An 18,144-nucleotide genomic window follows, 5' to 3' on the forward strand; every position below is an offset into this window, starting at 1 on the left:
CTAATACAGAGCTAAAGCTCCGGCTTTGAGCAAACAAAACTAAGCCAATCATTAAACCTTATTCAAGAGTAAAGGGGCAAATCTGTGCAGTGAGTTAAAAGGTAATTATGGTTCCATTATTCCTACAGAGCATCAGTGGTGGTCTGACATTGGGGTCACCAAACAGAGTCACTCGCCTTCGTCTCACATTAACAAGCGAGGCGGTTTTAAGCAAGGGCAGAATAATCATTGCTCCAAATGATAAAGTGTTAACTGGTTTGAACTTGTAGACTTGGCGCACAGAAAACATCAATAACAGAAGCTGCAGGGACACATTCACTGAAACTACTCTACTAAATATAATTATGCAAAAACATACTGCAACCAAACACAGTGTTAAGTTTGTTTCTGGAACAGTTGCACATATTTTGACTCAACTGAATGTGATAGCATCTAAATTTGCCCTCAGCATCTGAGATGAGTCCCCAGAGCTGCAGTGGAAAAAACAATACAATCTGTAACTTAGGTACAAAAAAAGAGGCATGAAAAAAATACTTTTAAGTCATGGTTTAAAAACATACCAAAGCATTCAAAGGGTAGTTTATTTATGAGCGTATTGTATGTTTTTTCAAGCTAAATCTTAATCTATGAAGTAGGTGCAGTTAGCAGATGAATGCAGCAAAGTAAAGTGGAGTAGTGGAAGTGAAGGCAAAGTGCAAGTACCCCATTGCTGTTCACACTTAAGTGAACAGACTTAATTTCCACTTCTGGCAGGGAGTGAACTACAGTATATCCATGGATCCAAACACCATCCACTACTTCTTTCTACTTTCTCTTTCTGCTGTATCCTGTCATGGTCCATATCATTATCCAGTTATTCTGTAACTACAGTATATACAGCATCCAGGTCTTGCCCCAAAGTTTCAAAGGTCAAAAATGGAAATAGAGGGTCATAAAGAGGAATAGTTATATGAACATGTGAGTCAGGCCATACCTAGCTTCAGCGTTATCTCAAACACACCTGATTAGTCAGCCATTGTGATTGTTTATGTTTGCAGCTGTGAGCAGTGGGGTGCTAGGAGAAGTGTGGCTTTGTCAAACACAATTTCTGTTGCTCATTTTCTCTCTTGCTCCTTTCTCCTTTCTCCTTTCTTTATCGGGAACTCACCAAATGGTGGGCACACACTCGCTGATATCTCCTCGGCTGTTGTTGTTATTTTCCTTTTGTCAGAGTGTAATTGCTGTGATTACACCGGCACAAGCATCATTTGAACCACAATGAACTCCCCGTCTGTGGGAAGGAATTCTTAATAATGCGAATGAGACCATCGTATGCTCTACTTATTAGTTTTCCTAACCTCCGGCTCACTAACATTCGACAACCACGCTGGGAATGGAGGGCAACTCCTCGAGCCATTGGCACAGTTGTTGCAATTTGAGTTATTTAAGTGGAAAGCGCTACACTAGTGTAACATCCAGAGTTGACATTATAATAGAATGTAGATGGACTGACGTAAAAGTGAGGATTGAGGTACAGTTTGTCATATTTAAAAAGGGATTTACAGCCCAAAGCATAAAATCTAATTTTTGTATTCAAATTCTTAGGCTCCTGTGAAAATAGTCCAAGTGACTTGCAGCATGCTGGTACACCAGAACTGAGGGAGAAAGATCTTGTTTTACTTGGCATGTTAACACTGTTTGACATTATTGGTGAGGTCATTTCATGGAAACTAACCCTGTTTGAGAGGAACCAATAAACTAATTTCCCCCGGGAATTTCCCACAGTTATGAGCTCTTTACCTCAGAGTCATTGCTATTGTTAGAGCATTTAGTTTGCAGCAGAACATTGAACAAAAAAAAAAAAAACACAGGGAAGCGCGGTGGTACTTAGCCTTAGATATTTTCATTTTTAACACAATAAGGTGCTTTCCTTCCCCTATAAGCACACACTCTCACCCACAGAAGCATCATAGGGACTGTACATACATTTATGTGACCATAAAAACAAAGCTGATCTGTGTTTCTGGCCTCATGAGATGCACTCACACACACACACACACACGTGCACACAACCAACAGCAGCAAAGTGAAAGCAGCTCCCAAGTTGCTATCAGATCTGACTAAAGCCTTCCTGGAGAACATCACCCCCGTCAATGAGAGAGCCAGTGAAAGATAGGAGCTGAGTCAGCGTTTTCTCCCCACTCCCTTGAACATGAAAACCTTTCTTCTTAAAGCCTCTCCTATTTAACTCACTTCCACCAAAATTAAAGCCATTAATAGCCAGGTGTTGTGTGTGTTAGTTTGTGTTGCGGTGGATATAATATTTCTGTGGAACCAAACATCATTCAAGATTTCACATGAAAGTCATATTCACTGCACAGATCATTTTATCAAAAAATCACAATCTTTTTTTAAACAACCATTTCAACCACCTGCTTTTAATAGATACACCAGCAACTGTTCTGTTTGTATATCGTCTCCACATGCAGAGTCTCTGTGGGGAGGAGACACAGCAGCATGCTTTGACACGCACAACTAATAAATCACCTTTTCATCCCAGAGACACTTGTCATGTGTCACGGCTACAGAGGGCTAAATCTAAGACGCTATGCTATTAAGTAGTAAAGGGTTCTATTGTTGTTGACTTTGTATTTCAATATGTGCTTTTATTTTAAACTCTCCTACTAATAATATTTCCCTCACATGATTTTTAACTGATTTCAAGTTGTATACTAGTTCGTATGTCGTATGTGACGAAATGTCAGCCTGCCTCCCACATGCCAAATTATACACCACACGAAAGCCCTCCCCGACACACACGCACACACACACACACACACACATTACAAGTGGCACAGCCCAGCCTGCGTTGCCGGGGATTCTTTATTTTTTTTAAGAGAGCTTGGTATGGGGTTTCACACACTTGTGCCCTGCTGCTTTAAGAGTTGTTTTTTTTATGGGGTGGAAAAACAAAACAACACAGCAAAGTACAAACATATTTTATGGTTCTACCACATTCTTTCCAAAAATCTATGCTAGCCTGAGGGGTGTGTTCAGATTCAAATAACGATGGTGACTGAGTATTATGTGTAAAAGATGAGTAATAACAGTCCCAAAGCATCACAGCTAACACTTTCTTAAACGCCAATGCTATTGGCCATTAAAGGGGTGTGTAGCGCATATACATGTTAATTTCCATGCTTTTTCCCCTTAGCATAAAGTCTGCCACTTGCATTGTGAAATTCACACACTGACGCATGAGTATTGTTAATACTACAATAATTTCCAGAGAAAAAATGGAGAGCAAAAAAGAAGGAGGGCGGCTGCTCTCCTTCTTTGTAAGTACAGGATGTTTAATGCAAAAATGCTTCAAATCAGCATTTCAGGGTCTCATTGTTTTGTGTTAACACAGACTCAGAGAGACAGTGGTGCCTACAGTACAAGGATCAGAACCAGACAGCTGACACAGGATGGGTGCTGGTTTCCTCAACCAAGCGAACAAAGGACTAACATCTACTTCTCTTTTACATGCAGCCAGCAGAAAAAGGAAGTGACTGATGGGTGGGGGGGCAGGAAATGACATCAATTCCATCTGCAACACAGTTAACCATGATCAAAGATGGTAAACGAGAGAGGAGAGAGACAGAGAGATCTTAACACGCCAGCAAAAGAAAAAAAAACAGTTTTTAATGGAATCCCAAGCTTAATCTATTTGACATGGGACATAATCACTTACTTTAGTGTGTGTAAAGTACAAGAAACCTTATTAACTGATTCGAAAATCTTCAGGAATATGAGGAAATCTAAAATAGATGATTATGGTCTAAAATTCTTCTCCATGTTTGCCGTTCTTATTTGAGAACCGTGAAATCTCTCATACCCGCAGAGGATCATAATCTATAAAACAGAAGGAAGCTCTGATTGGTTTTGGAAGGTGAACACAGCTTTTTTGTGCCACATAATTTGTCAAGACAAAAATCCTACATTTCCTTCAAAACCCAAGCGTCACGTCTTGGCATAATTTGATTTCACAGCACATACTTGAGTCTTCTGTCATTAATGTTGCTGAGGTCATTTAGCTGCAAGTGTAACTGAAGCAATAAGAAAAATACATTTGGAGAGCACGCCGGGCTCCACAGCACTAACAGCTGCCTGTTCAGGTGCTCTGAAAAGGGCATGAATGTGATACGACTGCTTGTAGGGGTGTAACAGTACACTGCTTCTGATCAATAACATTCATTCTAGAAGGCTGTAATATTACTGTAGTGAGCCAGTAAACATATGACCAATATTTGTGAAGCTGACACAATGTTAGAATAAACTCTTTTCACAAACCCTAACCACATGGGCGTAGCAACAGTATGGTTTCATCTCAGTGACATAATGAATGTCTACTGTTGACCACATTTAGGTTGGATTCATTGAGATTTATATAGAAATTATGCAATATCTTGTTTTAAATATACTGATCATATTGAATATTTATTTTGAAAAGAAAAGGTCCAGATCAGAGAGTCCAGTGTAGTTCATGGATTACGTTTGTCCAGTTGTCAGATAGTAGAGAGCTGAGGACAGCCAATACGACTGCAACAGACTGACCTTTCAATTACGGTCTTGACAGTGCAGCTGTCACAACATTATCACCCTGAGCCCCCCTGGGAGGGGAAAAAAAAACAGTGTGAGATCTAAACTATTCCCACCATCTATCACCTTCACAAGGGCCCCTGCTGCTGGAGTTATGTTAGACACCTCGCTTGATGCACTTTCTCCACAGCACACAACTCAAAAACAACAGACACCAGAAGAAGCATGTGAAAGCCAAGCAAATGTGACAGATCAGCAGCGAGGTCCCGCCGGGTAAAAACTCAATCTGATACTGGAAAACTTTACAGAAGTGAAGAAGGGCACACTGAGGGAAGAGATTACAAGCAGTTCCACCCCATACCTCTGGGAGAGTGACACCTCCCCCTATCCTCTACAAATCTACTGCTGTCTGCTTTCTGACAGCTTCACTACATCACCACCTCACATCGCTGCAGCACACTGTCACTCAGAACAAAACACAGAGACACACCACCTGTTGACGACATTTTGAAAGATTAAATCTCTAATGTAGCTCGTCCTCTCATCAGATAGAAACTGTCTTGCCTTTTCATTTTCCCTTTTCTGCGCGCTTTTTGCTCGTCCTTCCGAGCTTTCTTCAGAACACGTTTGAACAGCAGATGAAGAGACTGAGAGGATCAAACCAAGACTGCGCTGTGAACGAGGGCAGCAGGGATATTTGTGGTTGAGTGAAGTTGCCCTGCTGATTATACAGACATGCTCAATTGTCCACTTGATTAAATATGAAGCGTGGCCCACCCTCCGCTTCCATCCTTATCTCACAGAGCTTTTCTACTGTGATTTTGTCGTAATTTAAATTAATCCTCTCTCTCTTCCCTTTTCATCCCCACCTCACCACCCACTTCTCCTCCAAGACTGTTGAGGGTAGGATGCACCAGAGAGTCACAGCCTCCATTGAAACCTGGATCCATTTTCTTCCTGTGGGTAACATTTTGACATTAGACTGTTTAACTGTACTTTGGCTGGTTTCAACATATATACACAGGCACAAAGCTGAGAGCTGCTGCTGGCCCCCCCGGGGAAGCCCAGGAGCACCAGACCTTCCCAGTGCAGAAAAATGACAGGATAACCCCGATGAGAATGGAGGGGAAGTGAAGTGAGCTCATTTCCTATACTGAGAAGAAAAAGAAGGAAATGGATTGTGGGAGGGGAGAGAGGGGATAATGGTTTGCTGTATGTGTGTTTAATGACATGGTCAGACAAAGAAAGCCGCCGCCCCCAGCCCCCGCTCCACAAAGGCACTTGAAAATGTAAGCAATATAAAGAGGGGAACTTTGACATCTCTGGTGATGCTATGGAGAGGGAGGGTCATGAACCTGAGGAGTGAATTGTGTTTTTCCAGGACTCAAAATAAATAGGAAGCACTGTATGGACTTAGCAGAATAATGTCAATGAGGTTTGGGTTGAAGCTGGAACATAAAAAGGTTTTTCTCGCTCTGGGGCAAAATATGGAAGAAAGATGGAATAAACTACTCACTCATGTGCATGAGCAGGTCAGTTCTTCTAAAACACAAAATAAAAAATTTCTTTTACACTAGTGGTATCTAGTCATGCAGATACATTTGGTTTTATTTACCCAAGTTTTCAGATCTCCACTACTGACAGTTCTGCCACCACCGCAATACAATGGAGGTGAATGTAACTTTGTTTGTGGTTCTCACATCATTGAAGAATAACATTTACAAAGCTCATCAGCTCTCATCTCCTCACCACCCCTGTCAAGCAGTCAGCTGTCAGCATTTTTTAATCTTAATAATTCTGGTAGAAAACAGTTCCTATTGAAAAGTGAGGTGTGCCAGGTGTCCAAAATAACCAGAATTACATAAACTCAGGCAAAACAAGTTGATAAATGTTTCAGTGCTTTGAGCAACACAAAGGAAATGCCATTCACCTTCATTGTACTGGACTGACTCCAGAAGTGTCAGTAGAGAAGATCTAGAAGATAGTTTTGTAATTTGGGTGAACTGACACTTTAAAAATGACATCAAGAAAACTCATTTGTACGTTCTTTATCCTGTGTTACGTCCTTGTGTCTCTCGTGCAGACAGCTTTGCATTTTGCAACAGTTCCGGTGTTTGTGCAGGGCTGTCTGCAGGCACGCTGCAGTATCTACTTCCCCCTCCTACACACATTATCGGATGTAGAGGACGTGCACAGAGAATTAGGCTTCTGATCTGGTCCTGTGTCAAACATCTTCACAGCCTGCGGTGACCAGAACCACGGTGAAACAGTTAAGACTCACACACCTCGAGAGCCACACACAAAAAAGTCCACAAACTGCCTTTCCTCACTAAAACATTCAACTCTATGCTACTGTATGTATAATGTAGGTGTAAAGCAAACATGTGTAAAGGTAGGGATTGAGGCAGTGGTGGTGGATTTTCTGAGCCATCAGTATTTCCAGATCAGAAAGGATAGTGCAGCCATGTCCCAGTAGACTCGCACTGAGACACACAGTCTGCAGGAGCAGGCTTTATCTTCGGAGCTCTCCCTGTAATTGCAGGATATTCGGCCCCTTCACATACACACTCGCAGATCTGCTATCCAGTGCGTCATACAGCTAATTGGGCAGCACTGCGGCACAGACTGTTGAGTAAACACGGTCAAGTCACCCTAAAACATAGGGCGGCAGCTCATTTGATAAATCCCATAGACATTTTTTGCCAGTAGTGCTTGTTGTAAATATCAGTTATAATGCAGCTGCTAAGTAGCTGATGTTCAGATGAGATTTCTCGGGGAGCTGTGAAAGTGCCAGAGCAGGCACTCAGACGTAGAGCTGTTTATACCTGAGGAACAGGTCAGTCTGACTCGCCAGAGAAAACCCAGGTCTCTATAATCAGCCAACTGTAATTACACCTGACACCCACTAAAACTCAGAGACAGGCTTTAACAAGAAGAAGGAACTCAGTGTCTATGCAGCACTGACCACATGAGCTGACCAGCAGCAGAACATGTCACCTTGTGTTGTCATCAAACATGACTATCTACAGTAAATACGTGACTGTGGTAGAGGTTTAAGTTTGGGCTACAAAACTTAACTCTTTCATCCAGCACAAGATACACAAAATAAACCTATGTGATATGAAAAACGTCTTCACGGTTATTTCAGGATATTTTTTTGGATAAATACTGCAACCTCATGCAAAAGGTTAAACTCCTACTATGTTTTACCTCTCTGTGTGTTTCTGATCACACACCCCTTTAGCCCGGAGAGGTATGAGAGGAAATGGAAAGGGAATTGGACCTGGCGGGAGCAGCTTTCCAGAATTTTACAGACCAGTCAAACGCCTCTAATCACCAACTGGCAAAGGGGTAATAACAGGATCAGATCAGAGCGAGGTTGGAGCTCCCTGCCTCTCTAACCATACTATCTCACTGTAGCTCAGGTTTCCCAGCTCAGCTCAGCATAGATTGATGGCTTTCACGAATGGTAGCAGTGGCTGGGCAAGAGTCGATAGAGGCCCTCTCTCTCTCTCTCTCTCTCTGATCAATACTGCGTCTGCAGCGCTAAGCTTTGAGAAAGTTGCCTAATCAAAGCGTTTAAGAGAAATGAAGGTAGCTATTTGTCCTACTGGAACCCACAGGAGGAAACTGCCTTTGAAGACGTGCAACAGTGGTTCAAACCTGATAAAATGTGTTCGGCTGTGGCTTTTCACTGCAACAAGGAAATTAAACACAATAATACATACATTTAAAACATAAATTCTCAAAAGGCAAGGGAAGGGAAATTTATCTATATAGCACACATCATAGCCAAAGGCAACCCAAAGTGCTTTACAGGGTACACGGGCAAAAGCACAAGAAACAAATGATAAAAACAATAAAAGGAAGCACATAAAAGAAAACATTACAAATAAATAAATGGAAGCTATAAGGAGCTGTTATGAATTACATTACTGCCTAAGCCTTTAAAAGGCCATTACTGAAAAGATAACCTCCAATTATTTTCATACCAGAAGTTTATCTGATGGGTATTGTGGTCAAGCGTCGTTCCAGGTGATGTGACACTTACTGCAAGACAAGCATTATTTTGATAAGCCTCATGCAACAAGTTAATGGGGGCAAAGTATTGTGTGTATGGGTTAAATAATGCAGTAAGAGACAGAAAAGCAGGATAAAGGCAAGACAGACCTCTCAAAGAGTGACGGCGAGATCGAAAACTAGCTATTGGTATTCCACTGTTGTTTCTGTGGCCTGTGCCAGTTCTTACACTTCATGCAGCTGTTACGAACAGCATATATCTGGTGTTTTGACAAACGGGTAACAATTCCCAGATACCATCAGCAAGTCTTTAAAACTGGAAGTTATGCCACATTTACATTGGCCAACTCTTTTTGATCTTTTTGGCATTTGTATGGCACTTCAATAACTGCTTAAATGTTCGCTGGGAGTCCATTTCTCTACTTCCTGACCGAGGCTTTAGCAAAGCTCGCTGATTAATGAGCGAGCATCCTCACGCACACTGCAGAGACCAGATGTAAAAGAGGAAGAGGAAATGACTGATTTCATGTCATGTGTTTTTTTTTGTGGTTAAAAAAATTCAATGTTGGTTCATAATAACAACTGGTTAAAAAAAAAAAAAAAAACAGCCACAGTGATGGTGTTGGAGTTACACAAGCTTCTCTTTACACTTCGCTCTCCACACACAGATAATATATTCTTAGCCTGAAAACATTAACTGCACATCTGCCATCCCAGGGTATGAGCGATGTCATGAGGCTGCGCCTTCATTTTAGGTTAACCATTTGGTTCTTTGATCATGAATAAAATCTGGCTGCGGGCTAAACAGTGTGTCAGCCTTACATTGTTACATGTGGCAGCCTTTCTGCAGTGACCACCAGGAACTATGTGATGGAATCCAAGCCATTCAAAACACCGCAGCAACGGCCGAGTCAAAAACTGAGTCTATAATGTGCACTGCAGTGCATGCCTTGTATATCATGCCATAAAAGAACAACACGTCTACTATCCTCTATGGAGATGAATAACAGTGCTGCCTTATCAGTTATTTTTAAGACTTAAAATAGACCAAGTTGTTTCTCTTCTAAGAACAAGATCAGCATTTTTTCACCGCAGCCTGATAAAACGGTCTTTATTTTCCTTCATTTATCACCTCTAGTGTGTCAAGCTGACAGCTGTGGGGGGAACATGATGTATTCCACTACACACATGTGCTGCACACTTCTCTGATGTGCACACACATTCACACACGTCTATACAGTCGTGTTAGAAGTAGACGTTCCTTTCTCCTGTGTCAACAGGCAACTTGCATGCATTCAGTATGTATTTGCTTAACAGCAATGCCTGTCAAGCCTCAAAAGTGTTTATGTACAATTAACACCTAAGTGTGTGTGTGTGTGTGTGTATGTGTGTGTATGCGTATACAGTTAAATCATACAGAGATATGTCTTACTACCAGGCTGCTGTTCTCACAGTTTAAGCAGAACACGCTGCCAAAAAGGAACTTTTCATTTGTACTTAGCTGGGGGGAAAAAAAGGTTAGTGAGCCAAAGACTCGAGAAAAATCAACTGAAGTGAGCAGCAACATTTTTGTTGTGGACGGGGAGGAGATTAAATGTCATTCAAAAAGACCAGAATCAGCGGGGAAGCCTGTGAATGAGTGCTTCCTGTTAATGAAGGCTTAAGCCTCAACGGTGTGAAGTCCTCTTTGCTACATTAACTAATGGCTTTCTCTGGGGGACAACTAACAAAACAACACAATCTAATGCCCACTTCTTTTTGGTAAGGCATAATTAGAGAAAGGTAGTAGTTACCATGAAAATTCCTTATTGAATGTGTTTGTTTGCACCAGGTAAAACAAAGCTTTTTGAGGTTAGACTTCCCCTACTTGTTGAAGGAAGGCAGTGATTCAGAGTTGATTCAAAAAGAGATCCATCATTTCCGTCTCTGCTTTTAAGTAGAAACTAGGCTCGTGTTTCAAATCTAAACTTCATCTCAGAGTCTCTTGGGTTTGCTTTAGGAGGGGACATGGGATTACAATCAACAAGTTTCTGCTTTATCAAGCATGCTGCTTAGTGCTTAGTGTGGCCGTGTAGGAAGCAGTGAGACTTTTCTCAGCTGTTCCAACAGATACCATGGCGGCAGATGTGAGTGCTGAAAAGCATACCTGGAGGCGTGATGTAGCACCTCTGGAAGGATGTCGCACCTCCATCGCACATACTGCTACTCAATAGATAGATCACGATTTCAGCTTCGACTACAAACTGCAACAAAAGCCACCCTTTACTCAGAGGGCTACATCTTCCAAGAAAGAATAATGCAAATTAAACTGAAACGCTGTCTTTACCAGCAGGATAGTACAAAAAGAAAAACATGCAACTGTAACAGAGTACAGAATCAATGAATTTTGTTCAATTTCGAAGGTATTATTAACACACAGCTGCATTTACCCTTCAGATAACTGTAAATTTCACTTTTTAGAGACCAGAAATCCTCCACAAGACATTCCAGGTTTATATCCGGGTGCAGCTTTCACGTGCTGTGACGTGTTATTCAAAATGCACAAGTGAGGGGAAAACTCTTACTTGCATGATGCGAGTCTTTACGCACAAATTCATTCAAAACCCTCGATTTAAATTCAAACCGCTCCTATAACTCCTGTCAACCCCCCCCCACACACACACACACACGCACAAACACACACTGCACCGGATGGTAATTACTGATATGAAACCTGCTGTACAGAGCAGAGTATGTCATTAGCCTTCTAACCAGGGGCACAACTTAACAACCAGCCGTCTCTTCAAAGACCCAGGAGAGAAAAACACAGTATGTGTTTCCTATCAATGTAAGCAGAATGTTCTGGTTTCTGTCTGGAAAGAGGACGGAAAATCTATTTAGTGATTAAAACTGTTACAAAATGCATGGGCTGTATTGAGCGCTAAATATCCACATTATTTCAGATTTAAACCAAGCTACAGAAAGAAAAGAGAAGCATTTGAAAGTGGTGCAAAATAGAAAATAAAGTACTTAAAAAAAAAAAGAAAAGATTAAAAGATTTTAATAGATTGTTGATAATTTAGTTAAAGGCAAAACACAGGATGCTCTCAGATCATGTGATGGAAAATGGGTGTAAATTCATTTTCCACCACATCATCTTTTAGTAGACCAAAAATGTTAATCCAGTGAACAAAATCTTAAGAAAGTCTTTCCAGTTGCTTCACGGGATCAATATCCGTTTAAACCTGAGCATATGTTCGGCAAGGTGTCTTCAATAAAACTCTGAACACACTAAATGTTAGTTTAGTTAGAAAACTGCATCAATTCCCTTAAGGCAATAACTGAAGTAACTTCTGGAGTGTAAATCAATGAGCAAGGGACGAAATATAACATTGATGCAGGAATTTACCGATTTCAACTTATAATTCATACAAACATTTGGTTAAGCAGCCAATGAGAATTGCTACTCCATTTCTTTCCGCATCATGAGCTGCATATCAAGTAAGGTTTTAAAGCTCAGAGGAGCCTTGTTCCAATGGTATAGGACCATTATGTAGTATTCTCAACCCCTCAAACAGAAAGTTAAAAGCCTGGGAAAGTGTCATTCTCTCTTTGCTACCAAGCAGTACTTTCCATCAGTTGTTTGTGTGTATATATACATACATACATGTGTGTGTGAGCGAGAGGGGGGGGGTCTAGCCAGTGCTGGGAACAGTCAGGGGTGTTCACCCTGTGTCTAAACAGCAGCCCTCTCATTATCAAGCAGACCCTGTCATGTCTCTGACCCCTCAGTTCAGGTCTGGCGGGAGGAAACCACTCCAAGTCTGCCTTTTTTTTTTTTTTTTTAATCTGTCCTGTCAAAAAAGAAAATCAGACACTCTGCTCTGATCTCTCACTCAACATCCAGGGTTTAGCATTCAACACCCTTACTTGCAGGACATGTGCTCCAGGGTGCTGTTTCAACCCCAAACATTCCCGATAAAGATCATATGTTTTAGGTCAAAGCAGAGGCTAGAATGAAGGAAAAGTACACAAGGACGTGCTACTTCTTAAACATGTGAGCTTATGGTGCAGTGGCAAGTCAAGTGCACAAGACTGCACTCACAAAAACTGCCTTTCTGGTGGTATTGCTGCTGCCACGTTTGTCCCTTCAGGGAGGTGGGTGACCACTCAGCCCGAACTATTCAAAGAGTTCTGGTGCAGCTAAATTAAAGACTTTTTGTCTGTTATACTTGGTCATATTTGTACGAATGGTCAAGTATTTCACGCTGTTGCACAATCCGTCAGTAACCATTAATATGACCCTTTTGCAAGTCAGTCTTGAGTGTTGTGACAGACTACTCACCCAGCAGCAGCAGTTTCACTTCCCTCGCCGCCTTCTCTCCATCTTCTCTCAGGTTTTTATCAATCATTTTAGACCTCTCGGCCGCCGCTTTATCCTCCTGACTAACTGTACAACCCATGGTTCCTAGAGCGCGCTTCAGGACTGCTGCTTAGTGGGAAAAGATCACCTGGGAAAAAAATAATAATTCACGGCCGAGTCCGAAAACCCCTTATTTTAAAAAAAACAAGGGATGAAGTTGAGTATGGCGACTTCCCTTTTTGATGAGTGGCGACAAACGTGACGGAGTCAGCTCATTCGCGAGAGGGGACGAAAATCATAGAAAAAACAAACAAACGAGTTTCTTCTGCGATGTGAACTTGGATTTCTAACGTGCGAAAATCCCCAAAGACTCGTCGGTTGTTCAGTCAGTTGGTCAGCGTTGGTGGGTTTCTTATGAGAGAGGAGAAGTTGTCCAGAGACCGGAGAGGGAAAAAAAAGAAAGCTTGGGGAACTTTTTCGGGTACTTTTAGCTAAGTCGGTTGTTCCTACAGGAGACCATCGGCGCAGGTTAAACACACGAAAACGGGCCACGAAGTTCAGCAAAAAAAAGTATTCCAGCTGTTGAAAATCGAGCACACGGATTCCTGCTGCCAGTTAGGCTACCGGACACACACTAACCATTTATATGTACGTATATTTGCCGCTTTATATCTTTTTTTGTTTTGTTTTAATCCCTATTGCCGCTACGCATTCTTTCCCCCGCGTTGAGATTTATCACGTTTGAAGCCACACCCGTAGCCGCCGTGAAGTTCCCCTCCGCCCGACAAACAGCGAGACAGCGCCGTCACCTCCCAACTCAACAGCAGCAGCAGGGCCAACCTTCACCAGTGTAAAAAAAAAACAAAAAAAAAAAAACGCCCACTCCGAGTGCTTCATGGGAAATGTAGTCAACTGTTCCCTTCAAGAGCTGTCGGAAAATAGCCCTTCAGCATTCGCGTTCATATCAAATACTGTTCCAACTGGCAACATCGGGGGCTTATGTGATACGAGAGATAAGAGACGTTTTTGTTTGTTTATTTTTTAATAGGCTTAATTTCAAGCTAATAGCTAGCATAGCACCAATAACTGGTCCATGTCTTGTGTGGATTTCACCCTTTTCATTGCCTACAAAATAGAACAGTGGTAGAGAGAAAACGATTCAGATTGTTTACTTAGGTAAAAGCAGAAATACCACTGTGTAAAAATACTCCATTTCAAGTGAATGTACTGCATTCAGAATTTTACTTCACTACAAGTAGCTACAAACGTATTTTCTGTAAATTGTACTTGAAGTATCAAAAATAAGAGTACTCACTATGCAGAGTGGTCCCTCTCAAAAATGTTATATTCATATTTAATTATTGTTATTGATGCAATAATATGTAAGTACAATTTTAATGTTGTAGCTGGTTGAGAGATGGAGCAATTGCATCTACTTTATACACTGTTGGGTCGTTTAATCTGCTATAACAATGCTTCATATTTTCTAAGATGATAAGTTTATCTAAATGTTTAATCTTGGAATTAATCTCAGTCAGCTTGGTAATCAATAATAGCTGTCATATAAGTGTTGTAGGATAAGAAATACAATATTTCCCTCATAAATGTAGTGGAGTACAAGTAAGTCAAGTGCAAGTACCTCAAAAGTGTACCTAAGTACAGTAAATGATTAAATGTGCTTAGTTACTGTCCACCACTTAAATACGAGTCTGCAGATTGTATCATTTGATTTGTTTCTATATTAGTCTAAAAACATATAATAAGCATTAAGTTGGATGTTGGACTTTCAACCTCAGGAGCTTATGATGAGCATTTGAAGGCGACAGAAAAACCAAAATTACGGCATTAGTGGTCGCTGTATTTTTAATATTGGTAATCCAAATTGGTTTATACAAATAGCTGAGTAGGATTGTTATTTAAAGCACTTGTTAGAATAGCAGCCAATTTTGATGAATAAATATTAAACTGAGCCAATACAAACTAGATAATTAATGCTTTAAGTAGATGCTCTATAAAAACCCTAACTTGTCTTGTTACTTTATGGTCACAGCGCCACAGCTAATGTCTTCCACAGCTCTATAGTGTCACCTTGTGGACAGGCTCCTGACTCTCAAGAGAAGAATTAACAGCCATAGTGGTCCAATTAAAGCTGTTATTATTCTGCTTATTCGCTCAGATAATCTACACAATACACTGAATTATGCATTATAGATTCAATGTCACGGAATTGTAGCATTTTAATTAAGTGTTTCAGTTAGAAATGATAATGTAGACGAGTGACGGAGTCTTAGAAGGCAGTCCAATCGCCTCTTTCCAAGAGCATTTAATGAGGTGGAGGACAATGGGAGAAAAAAGTTTTGTTACCTCATTATCTTTATTGCAACATTGTTTACAGTACAATAACTGCCAGCAACATATTAAAATATATAGAGATACAAGAAAAATCGACATGAATCAAAGGACAAAAAGGTTTAAAAGCACTTTGAAAATGATTACATTTATATTTTTAATTGGGCTAAAACTTTAATTGCTATTTACATTGTACAAACTAGATATGCATATAGAATATAAAGGGTATACATTTATATACATTATTTATAAATGCTGGCCGATGTCAATATTTAATATGTTACTATTCAATCATACACATTTCAATAAATCACACACAGAGGGAGACTAACAACACCATGATCTAAATAGAGGTCCTCAGAGATCATCTCGTATCAGCCACTAACACAGTGTATCCGTTCACATTGTTGCATCTTATTTTATATTTTTTTTGCGTGTTGTGAGGTTTTGAAGTGTTTTTTGTGTGTGTGCACCATTGAAAAACTGTTTATGACACATTAGATTTACCGAATGGCTTTATCATCCATAAAGCCAAAAACTAAGGTCAAACTAGAAGCAGGGAGTTGTGGATGAATTTAACCCTTGCATTGGTTAAACCACAACAAACACTAAGTTATGCCCCAGTGGCTGATTCAGATGATTCCCTCTGCATACAGACACAAAGACAACCAAATATCTAGATACAATGAAAATAAAAAAGGGATTAAAAGAGGTTTGTTGTGTAACAAATTGACAAGACAATACTCACTTACCCATACAGCACTCACTGTAGTCTGGTGTAACAGAATTTATAATTTAAAAAAACGATGACACGTAGGCAAGTATACCAGCTCACTAACAACTCCAAGTTAGTAGGTTACTGTCTGCCAAGAAGCAGCAAGGAAGTCCGAAATGACCCAAACTATACCACTGATGATAAACCACTGACTATAAAAGACAAATAGAAGAAAAAAAATCAATCATTAACAGGTTTTGCATCTTGCATTTCATCACTGAATCAGATTCAACTGATACGGCCGATTAAACATTAAACATGAAGAACAGTTGATCCATCAATGGTAGGAGACGAACACTTGAATTATACTTCTGATCGGAGTATAGGTCCAGGTTTAACAACACAAATGCATATATATACTATAGTTCAAATACAGTGGAGCCATGTTTTCCTTTTTTAAACAACACGGACACTTAAAAACCTCCAACAGTACATCCAACTAATTTGTCGTTTTATCTACAGAACGGACCAGAGGAGGAAACTAATGATGGCAGGGGCTCATTGGAAAGTCAACCTTATAACGTTATTTCAAGTAGTGTTTGAGAAGACATCCATATCACACCATTGATACATTGCTAATTATCTCGTAATCTACATGAGATTGATTCATTTATCAATGATTTAGTTACGCAAAAGGGACATGCCCTTAAATCACATCTATCAAACACGTGAATTTCTCACAAATCATTTGCTTATGTTTCAACTTATTAATGGCTACAAGAGGTTGTGCTTATCAAAGGAAAGTGCTATTGCTAACCATCAACTTTTTCAAGATTGTTAAAGACACAGTAATCCCATGTCCGTCATCTCTGTCAGGGATCAAGCTTGTGCTGGACACAGAAATATTTACAGGCACCAAACTGTTACTAACCACTTCATGAAGTGACCCTGTTGTTGTTGTTTTTTAATACATGTTTTGGTTATCTCTGATTACTTCCAGTAAATGTTCAGAAACAACACATCAAATCCTCCAGGTAAAAAAACAGAGTGGCAACCTTCGTCTTTTCATTTCATTTATCACACTGATCTGTACAATCCCACTGATGAGGTCTTCAGTACCATTTATCGCTGTCATTTACGCGATAATACTGAAAAGAAAACTCTGTGCACAATATAGTCTTTTACATAGTGATCTGGGCGGCCAGGATCCATATAAACATGCTCCCAACCTGAAACCTGCCTCTCTGATATTGATCGCCTCATGAGGATCATGTCATCAGTGCATACTGCATCTTCTGGGGCTTTAATCAGGTAGTGATTAATAACAAAAATATACATCTAGATCATATTGTGTAGGAATGTTATGATAAATGTGCTCACACACACCACATACCTTCTGTGGTTTTGCACCTTGCTCTGTCAGAGGGGAGACCGTTAACACCTCCAAACCTTAAAATACACAGCAGCAGCACAAGTTAGTGGAGTAGGAGCTCATCTTAAAAGGAACAGTTTGACATTTTCCAGTGTATATGCTAAACTAAGCTAACCAGCTGCTGGCTGTAGCTTAAAATGTGCTGTCCTGACATGAGAGCGGTAACAATCTTCTCATCTAATTCTCTACATGAAGTGTATTTCCCGAAAATGTTGAACTATTCCTTTAACCTATCTTTCTTTCTGTGCAATAGCTTGTACTATCACTTTCCTCTGCAGTTGCACAGAATGGCAAAGACGTAGTTATTCAAATAACTTAGAATAATCATAATAATAATATTAATAATAGACATACAAATCATAAAATAATTGTCTATCATTCAATACATTTCTGTCATTCAACAGTTAAAAAGGGAGGTGCCTCAAATTGTTATCTGAGCAGCAGTTTGCAGATCATTGATGATCTGAGGACAAGAGGGATAGGTAGGGGTGGGACAGGTGTATAAAGACAGCAGCTTTCTAGTGTTACTCCTCTGTTTTTTACATCCATCTCACAAGGCACAGCCTCCAAATATCAACATCAGTCTTTATGCACCTGGCTTATTTTGTAAATTCACTGTCAACTTTCCGAGAAAGTCTACTGGCCTGGATCTGCAGTCGCTGTTTGGCAGGATGCACAGTACAATGTAACGTCATTAGAGTGAGAGCTTTAGCGCAGAAATAA

At 40.3% G+C, this 18,144-nt stretch overlaps 1 protein-coding gene across 1 annotated transcript in view; it reads right to left on the minus strand.

The window, feature by feature from the left end:
- The window catches only part of LOC139283058 (guanine nucleotide-binding protein G(i) subunit alpha-2-like), a 54,869-nt gene extending 41,174 nt beyond the window's left edge, over positions 1 to 13,695 (minus strand). The window contains exon 1 of the mRNA XM_070903001.1: positions 12,908 to 13,695. Within this exon, the coding sequence (XP_070759102.1) occupies positions 12,908 to 13,025 (118 nt within the window). The 5' untranslated portion in view covers positions 13,026 to 13,695. The remainder of the gene's footprint in view (positions 1 to 12,907) is intronic.
- Positions 13,696 to 18,144: the final 4,449 nt, after the last annotated feature.

This window comes from Enoplosus armatus, chromosome 3 (genome assembly GCF_043641665.1).
Source record: "Enoplosus armatus isolate fEnoArm2 chromosome 3, fEnoArm2.hap1, whole genome shotgun sequence".
Lineage (NCBI taxonomy): Eukaryota > Metazoa > Chordata > Actinopteri > Centrarchiformes > Enoplosidae > Enoplosus > Enoplosus armatus.